The sequence below is a fragment of the Conger conger genome, chromosome 15, assembly GCF_963514075.1.
Source record: "Conger conger chromosome 15, fConCon1.1, whole genome shotgun sequence".
Classification (NCBI taxonomy): Eukaryota; Metazoa; Chordata; class Actinopteri; order Anguilliformes; family Congridae; genus Conger; species Conger conger.
Window position 1 is genome coordinate 41,104,117 of NC_083774.1, and position 17,785 is coordinate 41,121,901.

General features: G+C 40.6%; 1 protein-coding gene across 1 annotated transcript in view; it reads right to left on the reverse strand.

The window, feature by feature from the left end:
- Window positions 1-8,154: 8,154 nt before the first annotated feature.
- si:ch211-71n6.4 (para-nitrobenzyl esterase) overlaps window positions 8,155-17,785 on the reverse strand; it is a 31,976-nt gene continuing 22,345 nt past the window's right edge. Inside the window, exons 8-9 of the mRNA XM_061222297.1 lie at window positions 16,089-16,310; window positions 8,155-9,255 (exon numbers count right to left, since the gene is read on the reverse strand). Coding sequence (XP_061078281.1) covers window positions 9,113-9,255; window positions 16,089-16,310 — 365 coding nt within the window. The 3' untranslated portion in view covers window positions 8,155-9,112. The remainder of the gene's footprint in view (window positions 9,256-16,088; window positions 16,311-17,785) is intronic.

Genomic DNA, 17,785 nt, shown 5'->3' on the forward strand with positions numbered 1-17,785 from the left:
TACAGGTCAACAAAACATCAGTCTGTGCTTGAAGGTGGTCAGAGTCTCTGCTGTTCTGACCTCTACAGGAAGGTCATTCCACCAACGTGGGGCCAGAATAGACAGCAGTCATGACCGGGAAGTGCAGGTGCGAAGAGAGGGAGGTGCCAGGCGTCCTGAGGTAGCAGGACGAAGAGATCTGGCAAGGGGTCTGATCTTTAGGAAGAATGCTGGAGCCGACCCTTTAACTCCCTGGCATGCTGGCACCATTGTTGGTGTGAGCCATAACAGGCTGCAAGTGGAGGTCATGGAGCAGGGTGACGTGAGAGTGTCTGGGGGCGATCAACACCAGACAAGCTGCAACATTCTGGATGAGTTGTAGGGGTCTGATGGCAGGTGCTGGAAGGGCAGCTAGCAGAGGAGTCCAGGCAGGACAGGACCATCACTTGGACCAGCAGCTGGGTAGACTAGGTGGTGAGGAAGGGAGGGATTCTCCATATTGTACAGAAAGAATCTGCATGCCCGGGTCACCGCCACAATGGTCTTAATCATTTTATTAAGTTAGTTAGTTCAGGAAGGCCACGGTAGTCCATTCCGCCAAAGATAATTGTTAAGCAACCTACTCCTGAATGTTCTATTGTACCAGACAAGAGTAAAATCTGTTTTTATCCCTTCTTGATGACATTAGACTTGACATTAGAACTTGGGCAATAAAAAATGATCATTATGAGAAGAGCAGATATTGAGAAAGGCTAAGAGGTTGCCAGTCTTGTGGGTTGGGGGAGGGTTCTGCAAGGAGAGATGAAAGGAGTGAGTAGGAAGGCAGACTGGGAGGCTTCCAGATGGATATTGAAGTCTCCAAGGAGGATCAGTGGGGTGCCATCCTCAGGGAACGAGCTGATGAGGGTGTCAAGCTTACCAAGCAAACTTCAGGAGACAGACAGAGAGCAATGGTGTGACCAGGACTCACACTCACACTTGGAATGAACGTCTTTACATGAGCCACCCAGAGTTTCTCTGGTTCTTGGGGTAGATTTCTACCCTGACATCTGTAATCATAACCTCTACTGAGGCATTTGTGTGATCAAAAGTGTGTTATGAGTAAAAGTCAAATTAGGTTTTTGACAAATCACTACACATCTGACCATATTTACACCCTGCACACCCTGATTGACAAACGTTAAGATTAAAAAGCTTTTGATGCAATCTGGCATAAAGACATATTCTATAAAATTATGACACCATTGTAACAATACACAAAAGCTCACTGAACACCTTATTAGGTATTTATTAGATGTTATTATTTATGACTTATTGGTCTTCTGCTGCTGTAGCCTATACATTTAAGAGGTTTGATGCATTGTGTGTTCAGAGATGCTCTTCTGCATACCGCTATTGTGTGTGGTTATTTGCATTACAGTCACCTTCCTGTTATCTTTGACCAGGCTGGCCCTTCTCCTCTGACCTCTCTCATTAACAATATGTTTTTTCCCCTAGAACTGCAGCTCACTGGATGGTTTTTGTTTTTCTAGATACTCAAACCACCCTGTCTGGCACTAACAGACAGTCCACAGTCAAAGTCACTTAGTCATTTCTTCCCCAGAAAGGGTATTGTCACACGCTGTGACACACCCCTTGGGAGGACATAATAATTGGATACAGGGGATATATGGGATATCTGGTTTTCATCTGCGTTTGCTGTAGGGTAGGTAGGTACACTGGGATGGGGGGAGAGAGATATAGATAGAGAGTTTGCTGTGAGTGTTCATACTCATTGCATGTTGTGTGTGTCTTCAGTGTTTCTATATTTAATATATTGTATTATATATGCTGTTTTGGCAATGACTGTAGTTGTCCCATTATAAAGCAAATTCTAATTGCAATTCAAATTGAGAGAGAGAGAAAGAGAGACATTTATTAAACTAATTGAATAATATTAATAAAAAAGACTTTGCCACCCACTCTAACAGGATCAGATAAAAGTAACAAACTAAAATTACAAAGACAAAATAAACAATCTGAGCGTGCACAGGTTCCCCAGTCTCAGATACTTACTGTAATAAGAAGCACACTTTTAAGACCTGGATTGATTAGTCATTCAATCCACATCTGGGTGCCTGCCATGTGTTTTATTATTATTATTATTATTATTACATATGTATACATTTCGGTTGAATGTAGAAATGACAGAACATTTTACATATAATCCCCTATTTCAGGGAACCATGATGTTTTGGACATTATGTTCAGATACATAGGCCACACCATGAACTTACAAAGATCAACTGTTAGGAACATGATGAGAAGTACCTAAATGAACTCTGGGAAAAGGTCTTGAAGACAGATGTTTGTCTCATTTGCTGCCATATGAATCCAGAGAATGACGGTATGAAATAATAATTTCTAATTGCAAAGTTTTACAGAAACATTACATTTCCACATGTGATACATGTGAACACAGTAATAGCATTTATTTTAAATATAAACATAAAATATAAACAATGTTTTTTTAGTGTGTGTCACTTTACTTGAAAACCGTGGTCTCAGATTGCATATGCAACGGAATAACTCCAACCAAAGATGATCAGTTATTGAAACAAACATTCCTTTCTCAAACTCATTTCTTAAAGAAACCTGTATGTCATGGAGAACCTTGTTGATCTGTTAGGCAATTAAGTGCTTACCAGCTGGTTTCCATGACAACACACAAATAAATAATACCTTTCAAATAATACCTTCCAAATAGGTTATAACAACTCTAGATTTCTGGTTCTTGGCCCTATTTCACATGCGTACTGTAGCTTAAATAATTCAGACACATGCCATATCAAATGATCTTATCGATTAAAATTAGGCTTACTTCATCTCACAGACATTAATTATGTTTACTTTTTTTAAATTATTATTATTTTATCTTGGACGTTTCTTTTTATGTGCATTATGTGTAAAGAATGTTCTTGTCATACTCTGTGTCTGTTTTGTTTTTGTGTTTTCCATTTCTAGTTTTATGTCCGTGTATTTTTTGTTCGCTCTTGCTTTTCCTTTCATTCATTCATTCATTTCACCTGTGTCTCGTTCCCTTTGTACCTTTGCCTTGTCGGACTACCTACTTGTGTGAACTCTCGCCTGTGACATCGACCTCACCTCGGATTATCCTAATTATCTCTGTTTTTGTGTTGTGTTTTCTATTTGAGAAATAATTAAATGTTATGCTATTCAAGTTGAAATTAATTATTTTCTCTGTAGGTTAGTCCCAACAAGACAGGTGTTACACAGGTATTAAGTCATCAAAGAACTGTGTGAGATTAATTGTGTGCCAAAAACAGGGCGACTCAAAGCAAGGCGATGCTGCCCTTTGCAGGATCTCGTAACACACTGAAATGGACAAAAGCACTATTTTCATAATGGAACCTGTTATTTTTATTTCGTTTTTAGCACTTACTTCACTTCTTCTTTCACTTTCATGTTGTGAAAAAGTGAAAGCAACTGAAAAAAGTGTTTTGCTTCAACAATATATCCAGCAGTATAACTTGATATTCAGGGAAGAAAAGAGACAATTGCATAATGTAATGTCAAAACAATATTCTTATGACTTCCCAGGACATGTGACAGCAGCTGCAAAAGGACCTGGCAGCTTGTGTTGAACTATAAACACAAGCAGTGTAAGGGTGCACGCCTATGTATAATTCCAAGGTTATAAGTCATGTTCTTTCAGCTCCTTTGAAAACAAAATATTCAGAATATGCAGAACATTCCGGTTCTTCTCTGCTGCAAATTCAGTTTACATGTGCAGTGAATTTCGTGATGGTTGATACATCATTGCTTTGCATCATTGCATTGTGTTGAGATTAATTAGTCTCAGAATTTATTTGTCTGAAACTAATTTGTAGTAGTACCTGACCTTGGTCACTAGATGGAGTACTGTTACTTTATCCTGTGTTTGCGATGCATTCTCAGTGCACTTTGGAATTTCCAGATCCATGGGTATATGGTTAAGATTATCATTGTATGACAGGATGTGGTACATAATTTAATATACAATCATATTCTATCATATCCATGTTATTTTTGTAGGAGTAACATAGTTTTCCTAAAAGCATTTCTAAATAGCACTTTGCTTTTATTTTAATGTAGTGTTTATTGTATTTTCATTTTGACCAAACCTGTGAATTTTGACCAGTTTATGACCAGCCTGACCTGCTCAATTTTCAAGCTGGTCATTCCTGGAGCAGGTCGTTTTGCAGCAGGGTTATAATTGGGTTACGTCATTTGACAAGATAACTTAGGTGCCCTGAAGCAGGGGATCGGTTTGTAAGAACAGGCCCATTTATCCCACCAAGTCTGAGAATGATTGGCATAATGGCTGACATAACCTCGCTTGGATATTTTGGTATTTATGGAATGAAATTGCATGTAGCATGGCATGGGTGTAGGAACTTTCCCTTTTCAAGCTTATTGGGGTCCATGCTCAGTTGATTGGTTTTTTAGCAGAAAATATAGCAGAAAATGTAATATGGTACATGTTCTGTCTTTTTTTTAGGATAAAGACCTGGCAGTGCTTGTTTTGTGTCTCCAAAGGCTTAAATGGGTGCTGTGGGTAGTTCTGTTTGCGTAACAGTAGTCCTGTAGCTTGCTGGGTGCTGTGGGTAGTTCTGTTTGAGTAACAGTAGCCCTGTAGCTAGGTGGGTAGTTCTGTTTGAGTAACAGTAGCCCTGTAGCTTGCTGGGTGCTGTGGGTAGTTCTGTTTGAGTAACAGTAGCCCTGTAGCTAGCAGGATGCTGTGGGTAGTTCTGTTTGAGTAACAGTAGCCCTGTAGCTAGGTGGGTGATGTGGGTAGTTCTGTTTGAGTAACAGTAGCCCTGTAGCTTGCTGGGTGCTGTGGGTAGTTCTGTTTGAGTAACAGTAGCCCTGTAGCTAGCAGGATGCTGTGGGTAGTTCTGTTTGAGTAACAGTAGCCCTGTAGCTAGGTGGGTGATGTGGGTAGTTCTGTTTGAGTAACAGTAGCCCTGTAGCTTGCTGGGTGCTGTGGGTAGTTCTGTTCGAGTAACAGTAGCCCTGTAGCTAGCAGGATGCTGTGGGTAGTTCTGTTTGAGTAACAGTAGCCCTGTAGCTAGGTGGGTGATGGAAGACTGCTTTGCTTTGCAAAATGCTTTGCTTGCATTGACCACTCAAGGTCAAGGTCATTTCTGTTGTGGTAAATTTGTCATATTCTCATACCGAGTACACAAGTCTTCAGGTTCAATGTCTGAACAGTAAAAAAGAAAACCGCTGCAAATCTGGTCCAGGAAAGCTTTCCCTTCATAGTCATTCATGCAGAGAATGCAAGGTGGTGGAAATTATACAAATGCATGCACATACAGGACCATAGCTGTGTGTCAATTACTGTAGGAATATGTGACAGTCATGCTAAATGTCACTTTGAAACATAAAACACAGAAAGGATAAAACACTTTTAATAGCAATAAAGTTTGGCATCAGGGACAAATTAGCAACAGTCTCCTGACTGGCTTTAAGGGGACATATTTGTGTGTTTTACCCCATACACAGTTCGAGTCTATTTGTGCCAGAGTGGTAAAAGACTGCCCCCTCTTCAAAAAGCATTTACTATAAAAACATCTCAAATGCCTGCTGAATGTGTCAATAAAGTGTGTCACCAGTGACTAGAAAATACATTAACAGTATGGATAATTAAGCTCATTACCTGAGTTGAACACTAATGTTAAGGTGAAGAGTATGGGGGGGGGGGCAGCTCAAAGGAAGTGGTCAGAAGGAAGTAGATCGATTGCACCTGGACAGTGTAGGCTCTAGTTCTCATCTTTGTTGTACTGTAAGCAGTTGAAATTGTACTCCCCTCTATGGTCTTTCAGTGCACTTATCCTTGGTTATGGGTATGCACTTTCCACTTTGTTGAATGTTGCTCTGGATAAGAGTGTCTGCCAAATGCCATTAATGTAATGAAATGTAATGTAGGCTTCTTTAAAACAGAACAGTGACTGGTACAGTGCAATTCGTAAGTAGTTGGTCAGTGGTACAATTTCTGTTCTTTTGGCTCTGTACTACAGCACATTTGATTTGAAATGAAACCATGAATATGATGTTAATGTGCAGACTGTCATCTTTAATTTAAGCATATTTGCATCCACATCAGGTGATCCATGTTGGAATTGCATCCTTTTTTATACATAGTATTCCCCCCATTTTAAGGGACCAGGTAATTGGGAAGTTGTGTTCTCAGCTGTTTGTGATTAGTCAGGTGTATTCAATCACTTTCTTAGCATAACAAATCCCTCAGTATCTCATCTTAATTTTAGGCATTCAATTGCCTTTGGAGTCTGTTACAGATGTAAGTCCATACTGGCGTTTGTCAACATAAGGACCAATGAAAGGCATTGTGAGGGTAAGAAAAAGTCAGAGACATTGGCCAAACAGTAGGCTTACCAAAACAAACTGTTTGGATCATAATTAAGAAGAAAGAGTACTGGTGTAAGTTTGGGATCATTGCTTTGCTGTGGGATGAATCACTGTCCAATGAGTTTGGAGGCATTTGATAAGAGCAGATAAGATGCTTCTGGGCACCTGAGAAATCATTGTACTGCCGGTATCAGCAGTAAAATTATCAATGAAGGCAAGTGACCCAGAAACTGTGACAGCCATACTGTACATGCCCAAACCATAACACCCCCACAGACATGTTTCACAGATGAGGGGGGTGCTTTGGATCTCGGGCAGCTCCTGTTTGCCTCTATACTTTGCCATCACTCTGAACCAAACTGTCCAATTACTATTGGGCTACTAAAATGGGATGTATAAAACTATGTGTAAAAAGGGATGTAATTCCTACACAGATCACCTGAAGTGGATGTAAATACCCTCAAATGAACAGTGACAGTCTTCACTTTAATCTCAACCTTCATCGTCTCATTTCTAATACAATGCACTGGAGTATAGAGCCAAAAGAACGGAAATTGTACTTGCAGACTGCACTGCATGTCAGTAAAACAGTTATGGCACACTTAGGCCATCTTCAGACTGCAGGCAAATTCATTTGTTTCTCAAATCTGATCTTCAGGACTGACTGTCCAGATTTGCAAGTGATCAGATCAGATGTGTGTGTTTAGGCATTGTTAGCCTATCTGCAGTCGCTGTTGTAACAACATAGGCCTGTGTACATACGCTAAACATTTCACACGTTTTTCCAATACAGAACCAGAACCGCAAGCAGCAGACTAAAAATTGGAGATTGGCATCTCCTCACCCTTCACACCAATGTTTCATGCTGCAGTCACGGCCAAACTCTAGATGTGACGTAACATAACATGACAAAATATAATGACAATAACAGGCCATTCAGCCTATGCAAATGCTCAACATTTCCCTACCACTAATGTTTACTGAGTGCTCACCGCTTACCGAGAAGCTAGATAGTATCCAAGACCGTATCAGGCCTGATCTACAAAACCCCCAGTTTCTGTCTCCACTACAAGACCTGAACTATTCTACACTATTCCATACTTTGTAATATCTCCAGTATTTTCAGGTTTCTCGGTTTTGTAATTTCTGTGAAGTCCCTAGCGTTTTCGCCTCTTGTTTCCCTCTGTGACCACCATAGTCTGTTTTCAGCTCCATTCACCTTCATCCATTTATTTCAGATGTCCCAGTTTGTGTCTCTGCCTCCCCACTCCTTATATGGACTTCCTTCCTGCCATTTCTGCCATTCCTTTCACCTGTGTCTCATTGTCGGTCTATCACTAGTCTATTTAAACCTTCCTGCTAGTTCATTGCTAGTGGATCTGCCCCTCTGTCATTAAAGCCTACCTGATTACATTGTCCCTGAGTCTGCATTTGGTTCCTGTCCTGAATCCTGACAAGTATCTTATTTCCCTTCATGCCACTCTGTTCTACCAACAGAACTAAACTAGAAGAATCTCAGGTAGTTCACTTTGTATATCCCTTTTATGAATTTACAAGCCTCAATCACATTTCCAGAGTCTTCGAATAAACTTGAAGAGATTAAGGATCTTAAGCATCCGACTGAAATTGCATTTTAAACCACCAAAGAATTTGGTTTAAATCTGATTTGCACAAATCAGTTTCCATGTGGTTTTGTTCTGTCCAGACTTGAATAATAAAAAAAAAAATCAGATTCCAATTATAAAAATCTAATCTGCACCACAATTCTAGTAAGGATTTTTATGTTTATTTTTGGCTGGTGAATGATTTCATTGATCTAGACATGGACAAATTATATGACAAAATATTTTCTTGACATTTTTACATTTTTCGGTAAAACACCTTCATACATAACCAATTCAAATCAGTTATGTGTCAGATCATCATGAATCATCGTGTGATTCATCTTGACATCTTGTGGGTGCGTGCTCACATTCTTTTATGATATAAAAAGCAAAATACGAAAGCTACAAAACATTTGGCCACAAATTCACCGGTCCTGTTTGTTTGTAAACACACAATATATTTAAAATGAAGCAGTTGTAAGTTTTCCCTCTGTGTAAATACAAATTTAAACCAGCTCATCCATTCACATACCTGTATTCACTTAAATCTCTAAAAGCATCCATCTTTGGTGTTTGTGCTGGGTGTTTGTGCTGGGTGTTTGTGCTGGGTGTTTGTGCTGGGTGTTTGTGCTGGGTGTTTGTGCTGGGTGTTTGCGGCTTGCTCAGTTGGCCCATGCGTAGGTGGTCTTTGGTCTTTGTGCTGGGTGTTTGTGGCTTGCTCAGTTGGCCCATGCGTGGGTGGTCTTTGGTCTTTGTGCTGGGTGTTTGTGGCTTGCTCAGTTGGCCCATGCGTGGGAGGTCTTTGGTCTTTGTGCTGGGTGTTTGTGGCTTGCTCAGTTGGCCCATGCGTGGGTGGTCTTTGGTCTTTGTGCTGGGTGTTTGTGGCTTGCTCAGTTGGCCCATGCGTGGGAGGTCTTTGGTCTTTGTGCTGGGTGTTTGTGGCTTGCTCAGTTGGCCCATGCGTGGGTGGTCTTTGGTCTTTGTGCTGGGTGTTTGTGGCTTGCTCAGTTGGCCCATGCGTGGGTGGTCTTTGGTCTTTGTGCTGGGTGTTTGTGGCTTGCTCAGTTGGCCCATGCGTGGGTGGTCTTTGGTCTTTGTGTTGGGTGTTTGTGGCTTGCTCAGTTGGCCCATGCATAGGGAAAGAAGCCCTTTTCCTCCCACAGGATGCAGCGGGCAGAGGAGTAGTTCTGGATGACTGTGAAGTTGCTGGAGAGGAGAGCCATGTGTGAAGGGTACTGGGGCCAAGTGTCCGGCATCTTTCCTGTGAAATGACATGACTGAACCATCATCCCTGCAAACTGACTGCAGCCGCTAGCAACATGGATCCATCGTCTCTACAACCTATTTATTATTATTTTATTTATTTACCAGGGGCAGTGCACATTAATCAACATTTTCAGTTTCCACATCAATGTAAATGTGCCAGAGTTAGCTAATGAGCTCATTTTCATCTGTAGTCCTTAACCTGCATGTCTTTGGACTGCGGTAGGAAACCGGAGGACTACACTGGTCCCCCCAACTGACAACCCTGGTCATTCTCTGCAACCGCAAGCCCTTAAAAATGTCATATACAATTAAGGCGGAACAATTGAGGTTCTGGCCACTGCATTACAGGACACTTAAAAGCGCACACAATTCCCTTGTTTTTTTCGCCGCAGGTTCAACACATGCAGAGGTGAGCTGAACTGACATTACAAGACAGCCGTGCTGGAGGAACGGAATGCAACGACTGAGTATTCATTCAACAGGATTTAAAAGTTCATTGGTTATTCCTTGAGATGAACCTGCTAAAATATATTCTCGGGTTTATTATAAAACATGTAGCAAGCTAACGTGAGTAACATTAAGCTTGCCAAGTTACAGTAGATTGTTGCTGACTAAACCTATCTAGCCAGAGCTAACGTAACATTAGCTTGACTTAGGAGCTAATGTTGACAGCTCATTTTATAGAAGCTAACATTTCCTAACATTAGACCACAGGCAGCATGAGGCTAATTTAGCTTACCTAAATCCGAACATGTGAAACTGGTTAGGATAATACAATTCTCATGCTTTTTCGTTGCCAATTGATTCAGAGAGACAGAGATAAAGACTAGGATGAAAATAAATCGTAATGCTACTAACATAGCAACCTACGAAGACAGCAGGAGAGAGGACAGGTGAGGAGGAGACAGAAGAACATGATAGTGCCCAGGAGGAGGACATGGAAGAGAGTGAACAAGGCAGAGAGCAGGCAGAGGAGGAGCCAGCTGTGTCCACTACCACTGTTGGCCTGACAGCTATGCTGCAATTAGGGCCCACACTAAGAGTTGAATAGGAACTGCTTTGGAAGTCTTCACTTGTGTGTCATTTTTTTTTGTGTGTGTTCGTGCAAACGGTTCATTTTAGTGAATAAATCAGATTCAGTGTGAAAGAGAGAGACTGAGTGTGTGTGTGTGTGTGTAAGAGAGAGAATTGGAGAACGTGTATGCCTGTAATAAATTGCTTAGTGTGGAAAATGACTGATAATCGCCTTTTGTTCACTCTTTTTCATCTTATTTCCAGATCAAAGGCAGAGGGCCCAAAGCATCCACATCTAAAGTTCTTTGCGCGGACTCTCCAGGGGACAGAAGAAGAAACTTCATATGGTACAACACCAATAAATGACTAGAATATTCGCAAAGCATGGACGCAGTGTATTGTTGTGCCTGCCGACACCTCAGCCCCCCCGCCTTTGGTGATTCACCATTTACCTCTGATGAAGGCTTCAAGATCTGGAAGAAAGCCATGTACAGTGATGGTGGGATTGCAGCCCATGCTAAGAAGGACACACCAATGCAATGATAGCATGGGCAGAATACGAAAAGGCCACAACAAACAAGAACCCTGACTTGAGTACTGAAGGGTACAGTAAACAAGTGTTATGTACGGATCCGAAGACCCAAATGCAGACCAAGGAGTATCCAAAAACGTAGTCTTTATTCAGTCCAATCACAAGCCAAGAGGTTTGCCAATTCGAGATCCAAAAGAAAAGTAATAAACAAAACCAAATAAACACATGAGCAAACAAATCAAAGGGGCTAGACAAACTTGATGGGTGCCATAAGGAATCTCAATTAGACAGGCGTACTGGTAACTCGGCTCTGAATCAATGTTCTGACAGTGTTTCTACCAGAGACTGGGGTTTAAATACATGAAGGGAAGTAAAATAGTAGGCGGGGCAAGGGAGTGAGGAGGGGTAAACAATTAAACAACAGGTGAGGAACATGATAGGGTAATATAACAACAACGAAAACATGAACTAGGGACACATCAACCGACACGTAATACAGACGGCTCTGGATTAGGGAGTGGACATTTACACAGAGTTAGGAGACGTAGTGATAGCGTGAGGCAGGTGCGAACACTTCACTGAATCAAAGTAATCAGTGATAGAGAGGAGGAGTTACAGAGCAGAATTTATATAATTAGTACTGTACAATATCTATGTTAGTTGTTATTAGTAAGATTAGTGCTATACAACATGAACTAGCGAGAAAGCAGGAAGTAAGAAAATGCGAGGCTGAGAAGGAATCGTTGAAACCCGGACAGGGGAGTGAGCATGGCTCGAAAACATACAGACACAGTAGGGTTGCCACATGTTCCCGGGATTGTTCTCTTTTTTGGGCGACTTGAATTGTCCCAGTTTTTTTAGTTCCAAATAAAACCGGATTCTTCGACTGCTATTCTGTTCTTTCCTCTTTATGTTTAAACATGTAAAAAAAAACAGGTAAAAATGAGAAAAACACAGTGCTGATTGGCCATTTGCCTATACTTCTTTTTAATTAGTAGCAGAAATACTAAAGTCTGGTGCGTCCATTCACTTCAACGACCCCACAGAAGAGGGGAAGAACCTACGTTTTTTTTATTTTAGTTTGAGCCTCCTTTTTGTGAATAAACACAATAAACCCTTGAGTGCTTAAAACTGCAACGGTCTTATGTCTCACTCTAAATTATATGCACATCTCCCTGAATCCCCCCTCTGGATGCCACAGAGTGCATCTACTTCAGGTCAAATAGAGGTAAGAGAGGCAATCGGGAGTCCTACAACTGTTAACATAGTATATTTGCAAATATGGTAGAGTATAGGTGAGGTGCTGCTTCTCACAGCAACCCAAAATATAGCACAGAGGGGCCACACCGACACAGAAGATAGTGTTAATAAGGACAACTTCTATAATATATTGGATCGTATTGCTAAACATGATTACAACGTGAAGACAAAGATGACAAAACGACATAATGCCACATACACAGGTCACTGCATGAAAGCTTCCTACCTTTTGAGGCAGCTGAATGCTTAGATGCTGCTGTTCTTTCAGAGAAAATAATTCAAATTCTCCAAAATTACTGCATAATAAAGGCATAAGCGCATAAAGACCTACTTAATAAGTACGAATGTTGAGTAATTTAGGGGCTTTTAAGCATAGAGTCAAGGTCAAAGGCTCTCTATCTTGAAGATTGTGTTGATGTATTTGCTAAAATGCCTTGAGCTCACATGGAAGGAAAGGAAAAATGTGTCCAGACGGAATTACAGAAGTTTTAGTGGTTAGAGGTGGTGTGTATTGAAACCATAGGAGGTAGCCTTATATAGTGACTTACACACACTTGAGTTGAATTTTGAAGGGAGCATTCTCAAGAAAATAAATTATTTTTGTACACAATTTTGAGATAAAACTATGGAAATGGAATGCCATGTTGGTTATTATTAAAATTATATTTAAAAAATGGAAATTATATAAGTAATAAAGAAATTGAGTATGAAATCTGATCAGAACTGCATCAGAACTTTAGGTCAGAAATTTTTGTATCCATAATTCATTATGTTATTATTTTTGGCCACCTAGAATCTTGACATCTGAAATACAATTTCTGTTCCAGGCTATGATTCAAAGACTGGTAGATACTTATAAATAATATTAAATATGATGTGCTGGACATAAATTAAACTTGTGTTATCCGCTAATAAATAATATTATATATGTTTAAGTAACCCACACCCTTGATTTATTGGTGATGATGCATTCAAATTGGAAATTGATATTTCAAATTAATTATTCCCCAGCTGATCTCATGTGGATATTCACATGAGATCAGCTGGGGAATAATTCATTCGCAATGTGATGTCAGAACAAATACCTGGCAGTCTTTGGCTTTCTCAGCTAAATAGCTGTAAAGTACAATTTCCTGAAAAGTAGGCCATGGAGCCCACAAAGTTAAAAATATATTTTTAACTTGGGCATACAAGATGAAAAATAATTATTATTTTATTTAAATTTCAGAGGCTCAATACGAAGCAATATATTTTCAACTGATAATGTAACCTATGTTGCCTTTTACTAGCAAATCGAACAGCATGAGTGGCCAAAATAAGAGAGAAACTGGCAAGTATGTCCAGACAAATTACATTAATACTTGGATTTACTTGCTTTCTAATAATGCCAGCACAATGAAACCTTAAATTATATAATTTTTCATGACTTCTCATGTGTGGGGAAGATAAAAAACTGATATAATTCGATGTTTAAGTGCAGTGGCATTATCAAAAAAGCAAGTTAATCAAAGTTGTTCTGAAAAAACAGGTTCCCTTCTAAATGCTCTTCTTACAAAGATGGCTCATTCGTCGACAAGAACCTTGCTTACAAAAGTGAGATTTCACCTGGTGGTTTATATAGACTACGTACATGGCATCCTCCTAACTTAACCCTAAACCTAGGATTTAGCAGGTTTGTGCTTAAGACACTGTTGCCCCAGCAACAAGCCTGTGAAATCCCTTCATGAAATCGAACGTCCTGACTTCATCCCAAAACATCAACAATCTAGTCGGACTAACCGAGTTAGCGACGTGTATGAAATAGGGCCCTGTTATAAAATAGGGCTCTGCACAAAAACAATCAGATTTTTTATTTTTTTTTATTTGCCACTTCAGATGTCAGTCGCTGCTGCTAGTTGGATGTATGTGTCACATTGTGGTCAGAAGAGCCATGACATTATAGTACAAGTGCATTTAAAATTAACAGAACTTTTATGTTCTTGCATTCTAAGTAGTTGACTTGTTGGTACACTTGTAAGTGAAGCTCATGAGAACACGAGTGCACATGTGTACGTGTGTGTAATTTTAGACAGTCATACCCTACTCCTTTGAACCACCCCTGTAACGCCCCCCGTCCTTTGACTGACAGGTCTTTTGACTTTGAAAATGAAAAAGGAGGGAATGCATTTTCAATTTGAATTTTGGCAAGGTTTTTGCGTGACATGTTGGTTTTCATTTTCATTTAAATTATGACAGGGTTTGTTGTAATGGATGAGAAATTGAACACAAAATGGACTTTGCATTTACATATTGTCAGATAAAGTGTGTACTTTAAAATGAAATTGAAAATGCAATTGCATTTTCATTTGAATTATGACAGTTTTTATGCACATGGAATGAAAACAGAGTGTCATTTGCGATTTGCATTTTAATTTTGGCACGAATATGCTTCCATAAATCATAAATAAAATGTGTATCTCCCTAATTGAAACAAAATAAGGATTAGCCTATAGTGACTTGCATTAATTATTTCCTTTCGAAGTGCAATTTCAAGAAGCAGAGTCCATCTATGGGATTTGTGATCTTTGTATGAAATTGCCCCCAGACAGAAAACGCTCTCTCTGCCTCCACGGATGTAGCCTGGATCGTTAAAAGTACATAAAACAGCTGTTGCCGATGCTTCAACAAAGACCACAAAATATACACCATAACAGTACTGGTGTAAGCTAATGGGAAAAAAATGTTTCCCTGTTTTCCTGTAATTATATTTCTCGGGAAACAGGAAATAGTTCAAGAGGGACTTCCTGAGAACTTGTTTCCCAGGCTTAAACCACATACCTTACGTCCTTTATCCATCCAAGGCGGCTAAGAAATGCATTATACTCACAAATACAATGCAGCGATACATGGAGAAAACCAACACAAATTTAGAACAGAAAACCTAAGGTCCATTACCCACAAGCCAATTATTTTTTGTGGCATTAACACTACCAAAGGCTGTAATGTCTCTAATGCTTTTTGGCAGTTTGTTTGACTGTAAAACATTGTTCCTGACTCTAGGGGGTATCAATTCCGTAATAATGCCCCTAGATGAGTTCATGTTTACCGTGACCCTCTGCTGAGCCTCAAATGACTGTCTGCCACAGGATATACAAAAAAATACATGGAAGGATACAACCTTAAAAATTGTTTTTATACAGTGATTTTTCCTGGGTGATTGATATTATGTTTTTTTGGCAACTCTTCTAACCCACTTATTTCATTCAGGGACAGGGGGGCTGGATCCTATCCCAGCATGCAGTTGGTGCACGGCAGAAATATATCCTAGAAAGGTCGCCAATCCATTGCAGGGCCCACACACCGTTCACTCACACACATACACACACACACACACACACACACACAACATTCACTTACACACTCATCCCTACACATCATTCACTCTCACACTCATATCTACACACCGTTCACCCACACACATACACACATACACACGCATACACACACACACTGTGCACTTACACACTCATACCTACACACCATTCTCATACCTACACACCGTTCACTCACACACTCATACACACCACTCACTCATACACTCATACCTACACACCACTCACACACTCATACCTACACACCGTTCATTCACACACATACACACACACTGTTCACTTACACACTCATACTAACACACTATTCTCATTCCCACACAGCGTTCACTCACACACTCACACACCACTCACTCACACACTCATACCTACACACCGTTCACTCACAGTCATACCTACACACCGTTCACTCACACACTCATACACACCACTCACTCACACACTCATACCAACACACCACTCACACAGTCATACCTACACACCACTCACACACAGTCGAAGAGGGCTGTGGATGAAAACCAGAGTACCTGGCAGAAACCCACAGGGACACAGGAACAGGAACATGCAAAGTCCAAAAGGGCCCTTGGTCTTGGTGTGAGGCAACAACTCCAGACCGTGACACCCCCCCACCCCAGGCTTTTGGCAGGAACTCACCTGTTTTGGCGAAGTCAACAAAGTTGGTGGTGATGATGTCCTGGAAGCTCTGGTCAGCTGGGCTCATCTGGCCCAGCTCACCCCTTAAACCCCTGAAGAAGGCCAGGATGTCCAGCCCATGGAAGGAGAAGCGCGCAGAGAAGGGAATGAGCGGGGAGGTGTTGGCTTCTTTGGAGGGCGTGTGAGTGACTACATAACGGTACACCGGGCTCCTCAAGGCCCCTGGAAATGGAGACAGAGAGCTGTGCTAAACCACTTTATTGAGCAGAGACTTCAAGGATCCAGTTCAAGGATTCCCAAATATTGAGTCCACAACCAACTGAATTAATCTGTAGCCTAACATGCACAAAGTGGGTTCTAATAGGGAAACTCCCTATGAAAACCACTGATAGAACATTTGGGCAAACCTTTGGAATTGTGGAACGTGGGAGACTAGCTCAGGAAGTTCTTTGTCTTTGTCTTTTCTCTTCATATTGAATTGAATCCTTGGATTTTTCATGTTAATAAAATACCTTTTACGTCACTGAAATTGGCTATCCTTGGTTATTTACAACTGTCAAATCGTGTCATGATAAAACTTTTTCAGTGCATCTAAAGTACGTGGCTCACATTTACACTGAGTAGAGAGTGCATCTCTGTGAGAACTAATCACTGTAACCTAGTGTTATTGCATACATTTTTAAAGAGGTTATGGTCGGGGTTTTTATATTGTTTCAATCATTAGATGGCCTAACCTTCGGTGGCGCTCCCGAGGATAGCTTTTCATTTTGGTACCCGGATAAACATATTTTTCAGTTAAAATTTTTGGTTAGTCATAGTGCAGAAAAATTGTCTGCCAACGTACAAAAAAATTCCTGCAACCTTCGGCCAGCGCTTCATCCTGCAGCAAGGCAATGGGCCTCACGCAAGAACACTGTTGTATTCCTATTGGAAATTTCTCATATGAGTGTGCCACAAAACATGCTCCCTAGACAACCAAAGCATTAGTCAATGGGATTAAGTGGACAGTTTTGGAATGACCAAGTGACCTTCCTGATTTTAGCTGAATCGAGCATGTACAGTGGTGTGAAAAAGTGTTTCCTGATTTCTTATTTTGTTGCATGTTTGTCACACTTAAATGTTTCAGATCATCAAACAAATTTAAATATTAGTCAAAGACAACACAAGTAAAAACAAAATGCTGTTTTTAAATGAAGGTTTTTATTAAGGGAGAAAAAATCCAAACCTACATGGCCCTGTCTGAAAAAGTGATTGCCCCCCCTGTTAAAACATAACTTAACTGTGGTTTATCAAACCTGAGTTCAATTTCTCTAGCCACACCCAGGCCTGATTACTGCCACACCTGTTTCTCAATCAAGAAATCACTTAAATAGGACCTGCGTGACAAAGTGAAGTAGACCAAATGATCCTCAAAAACAAGACATCATGCTGAGATCTAAAGAAATTCAGGAACAAATGAGAAAGAAGAGAATTGAGATCTATCAGTCTGGAAAAGGTTATAAAGCCATTTCTAAAGCTTTGGGACTCCAGCGAACCACAGAGCCATTATCCACAAATGGCGAAAACATGGAACAGTGGTGAACCTTCGCAGGAGTGGCCGGCCGACCAAAATTCCCCCAAGAGCGCAGCGACGACTCATCCAAGAGGTCACAAAAGACCCCACAACAACATCCGAAGAACTGCAGGCCTCACTTGCC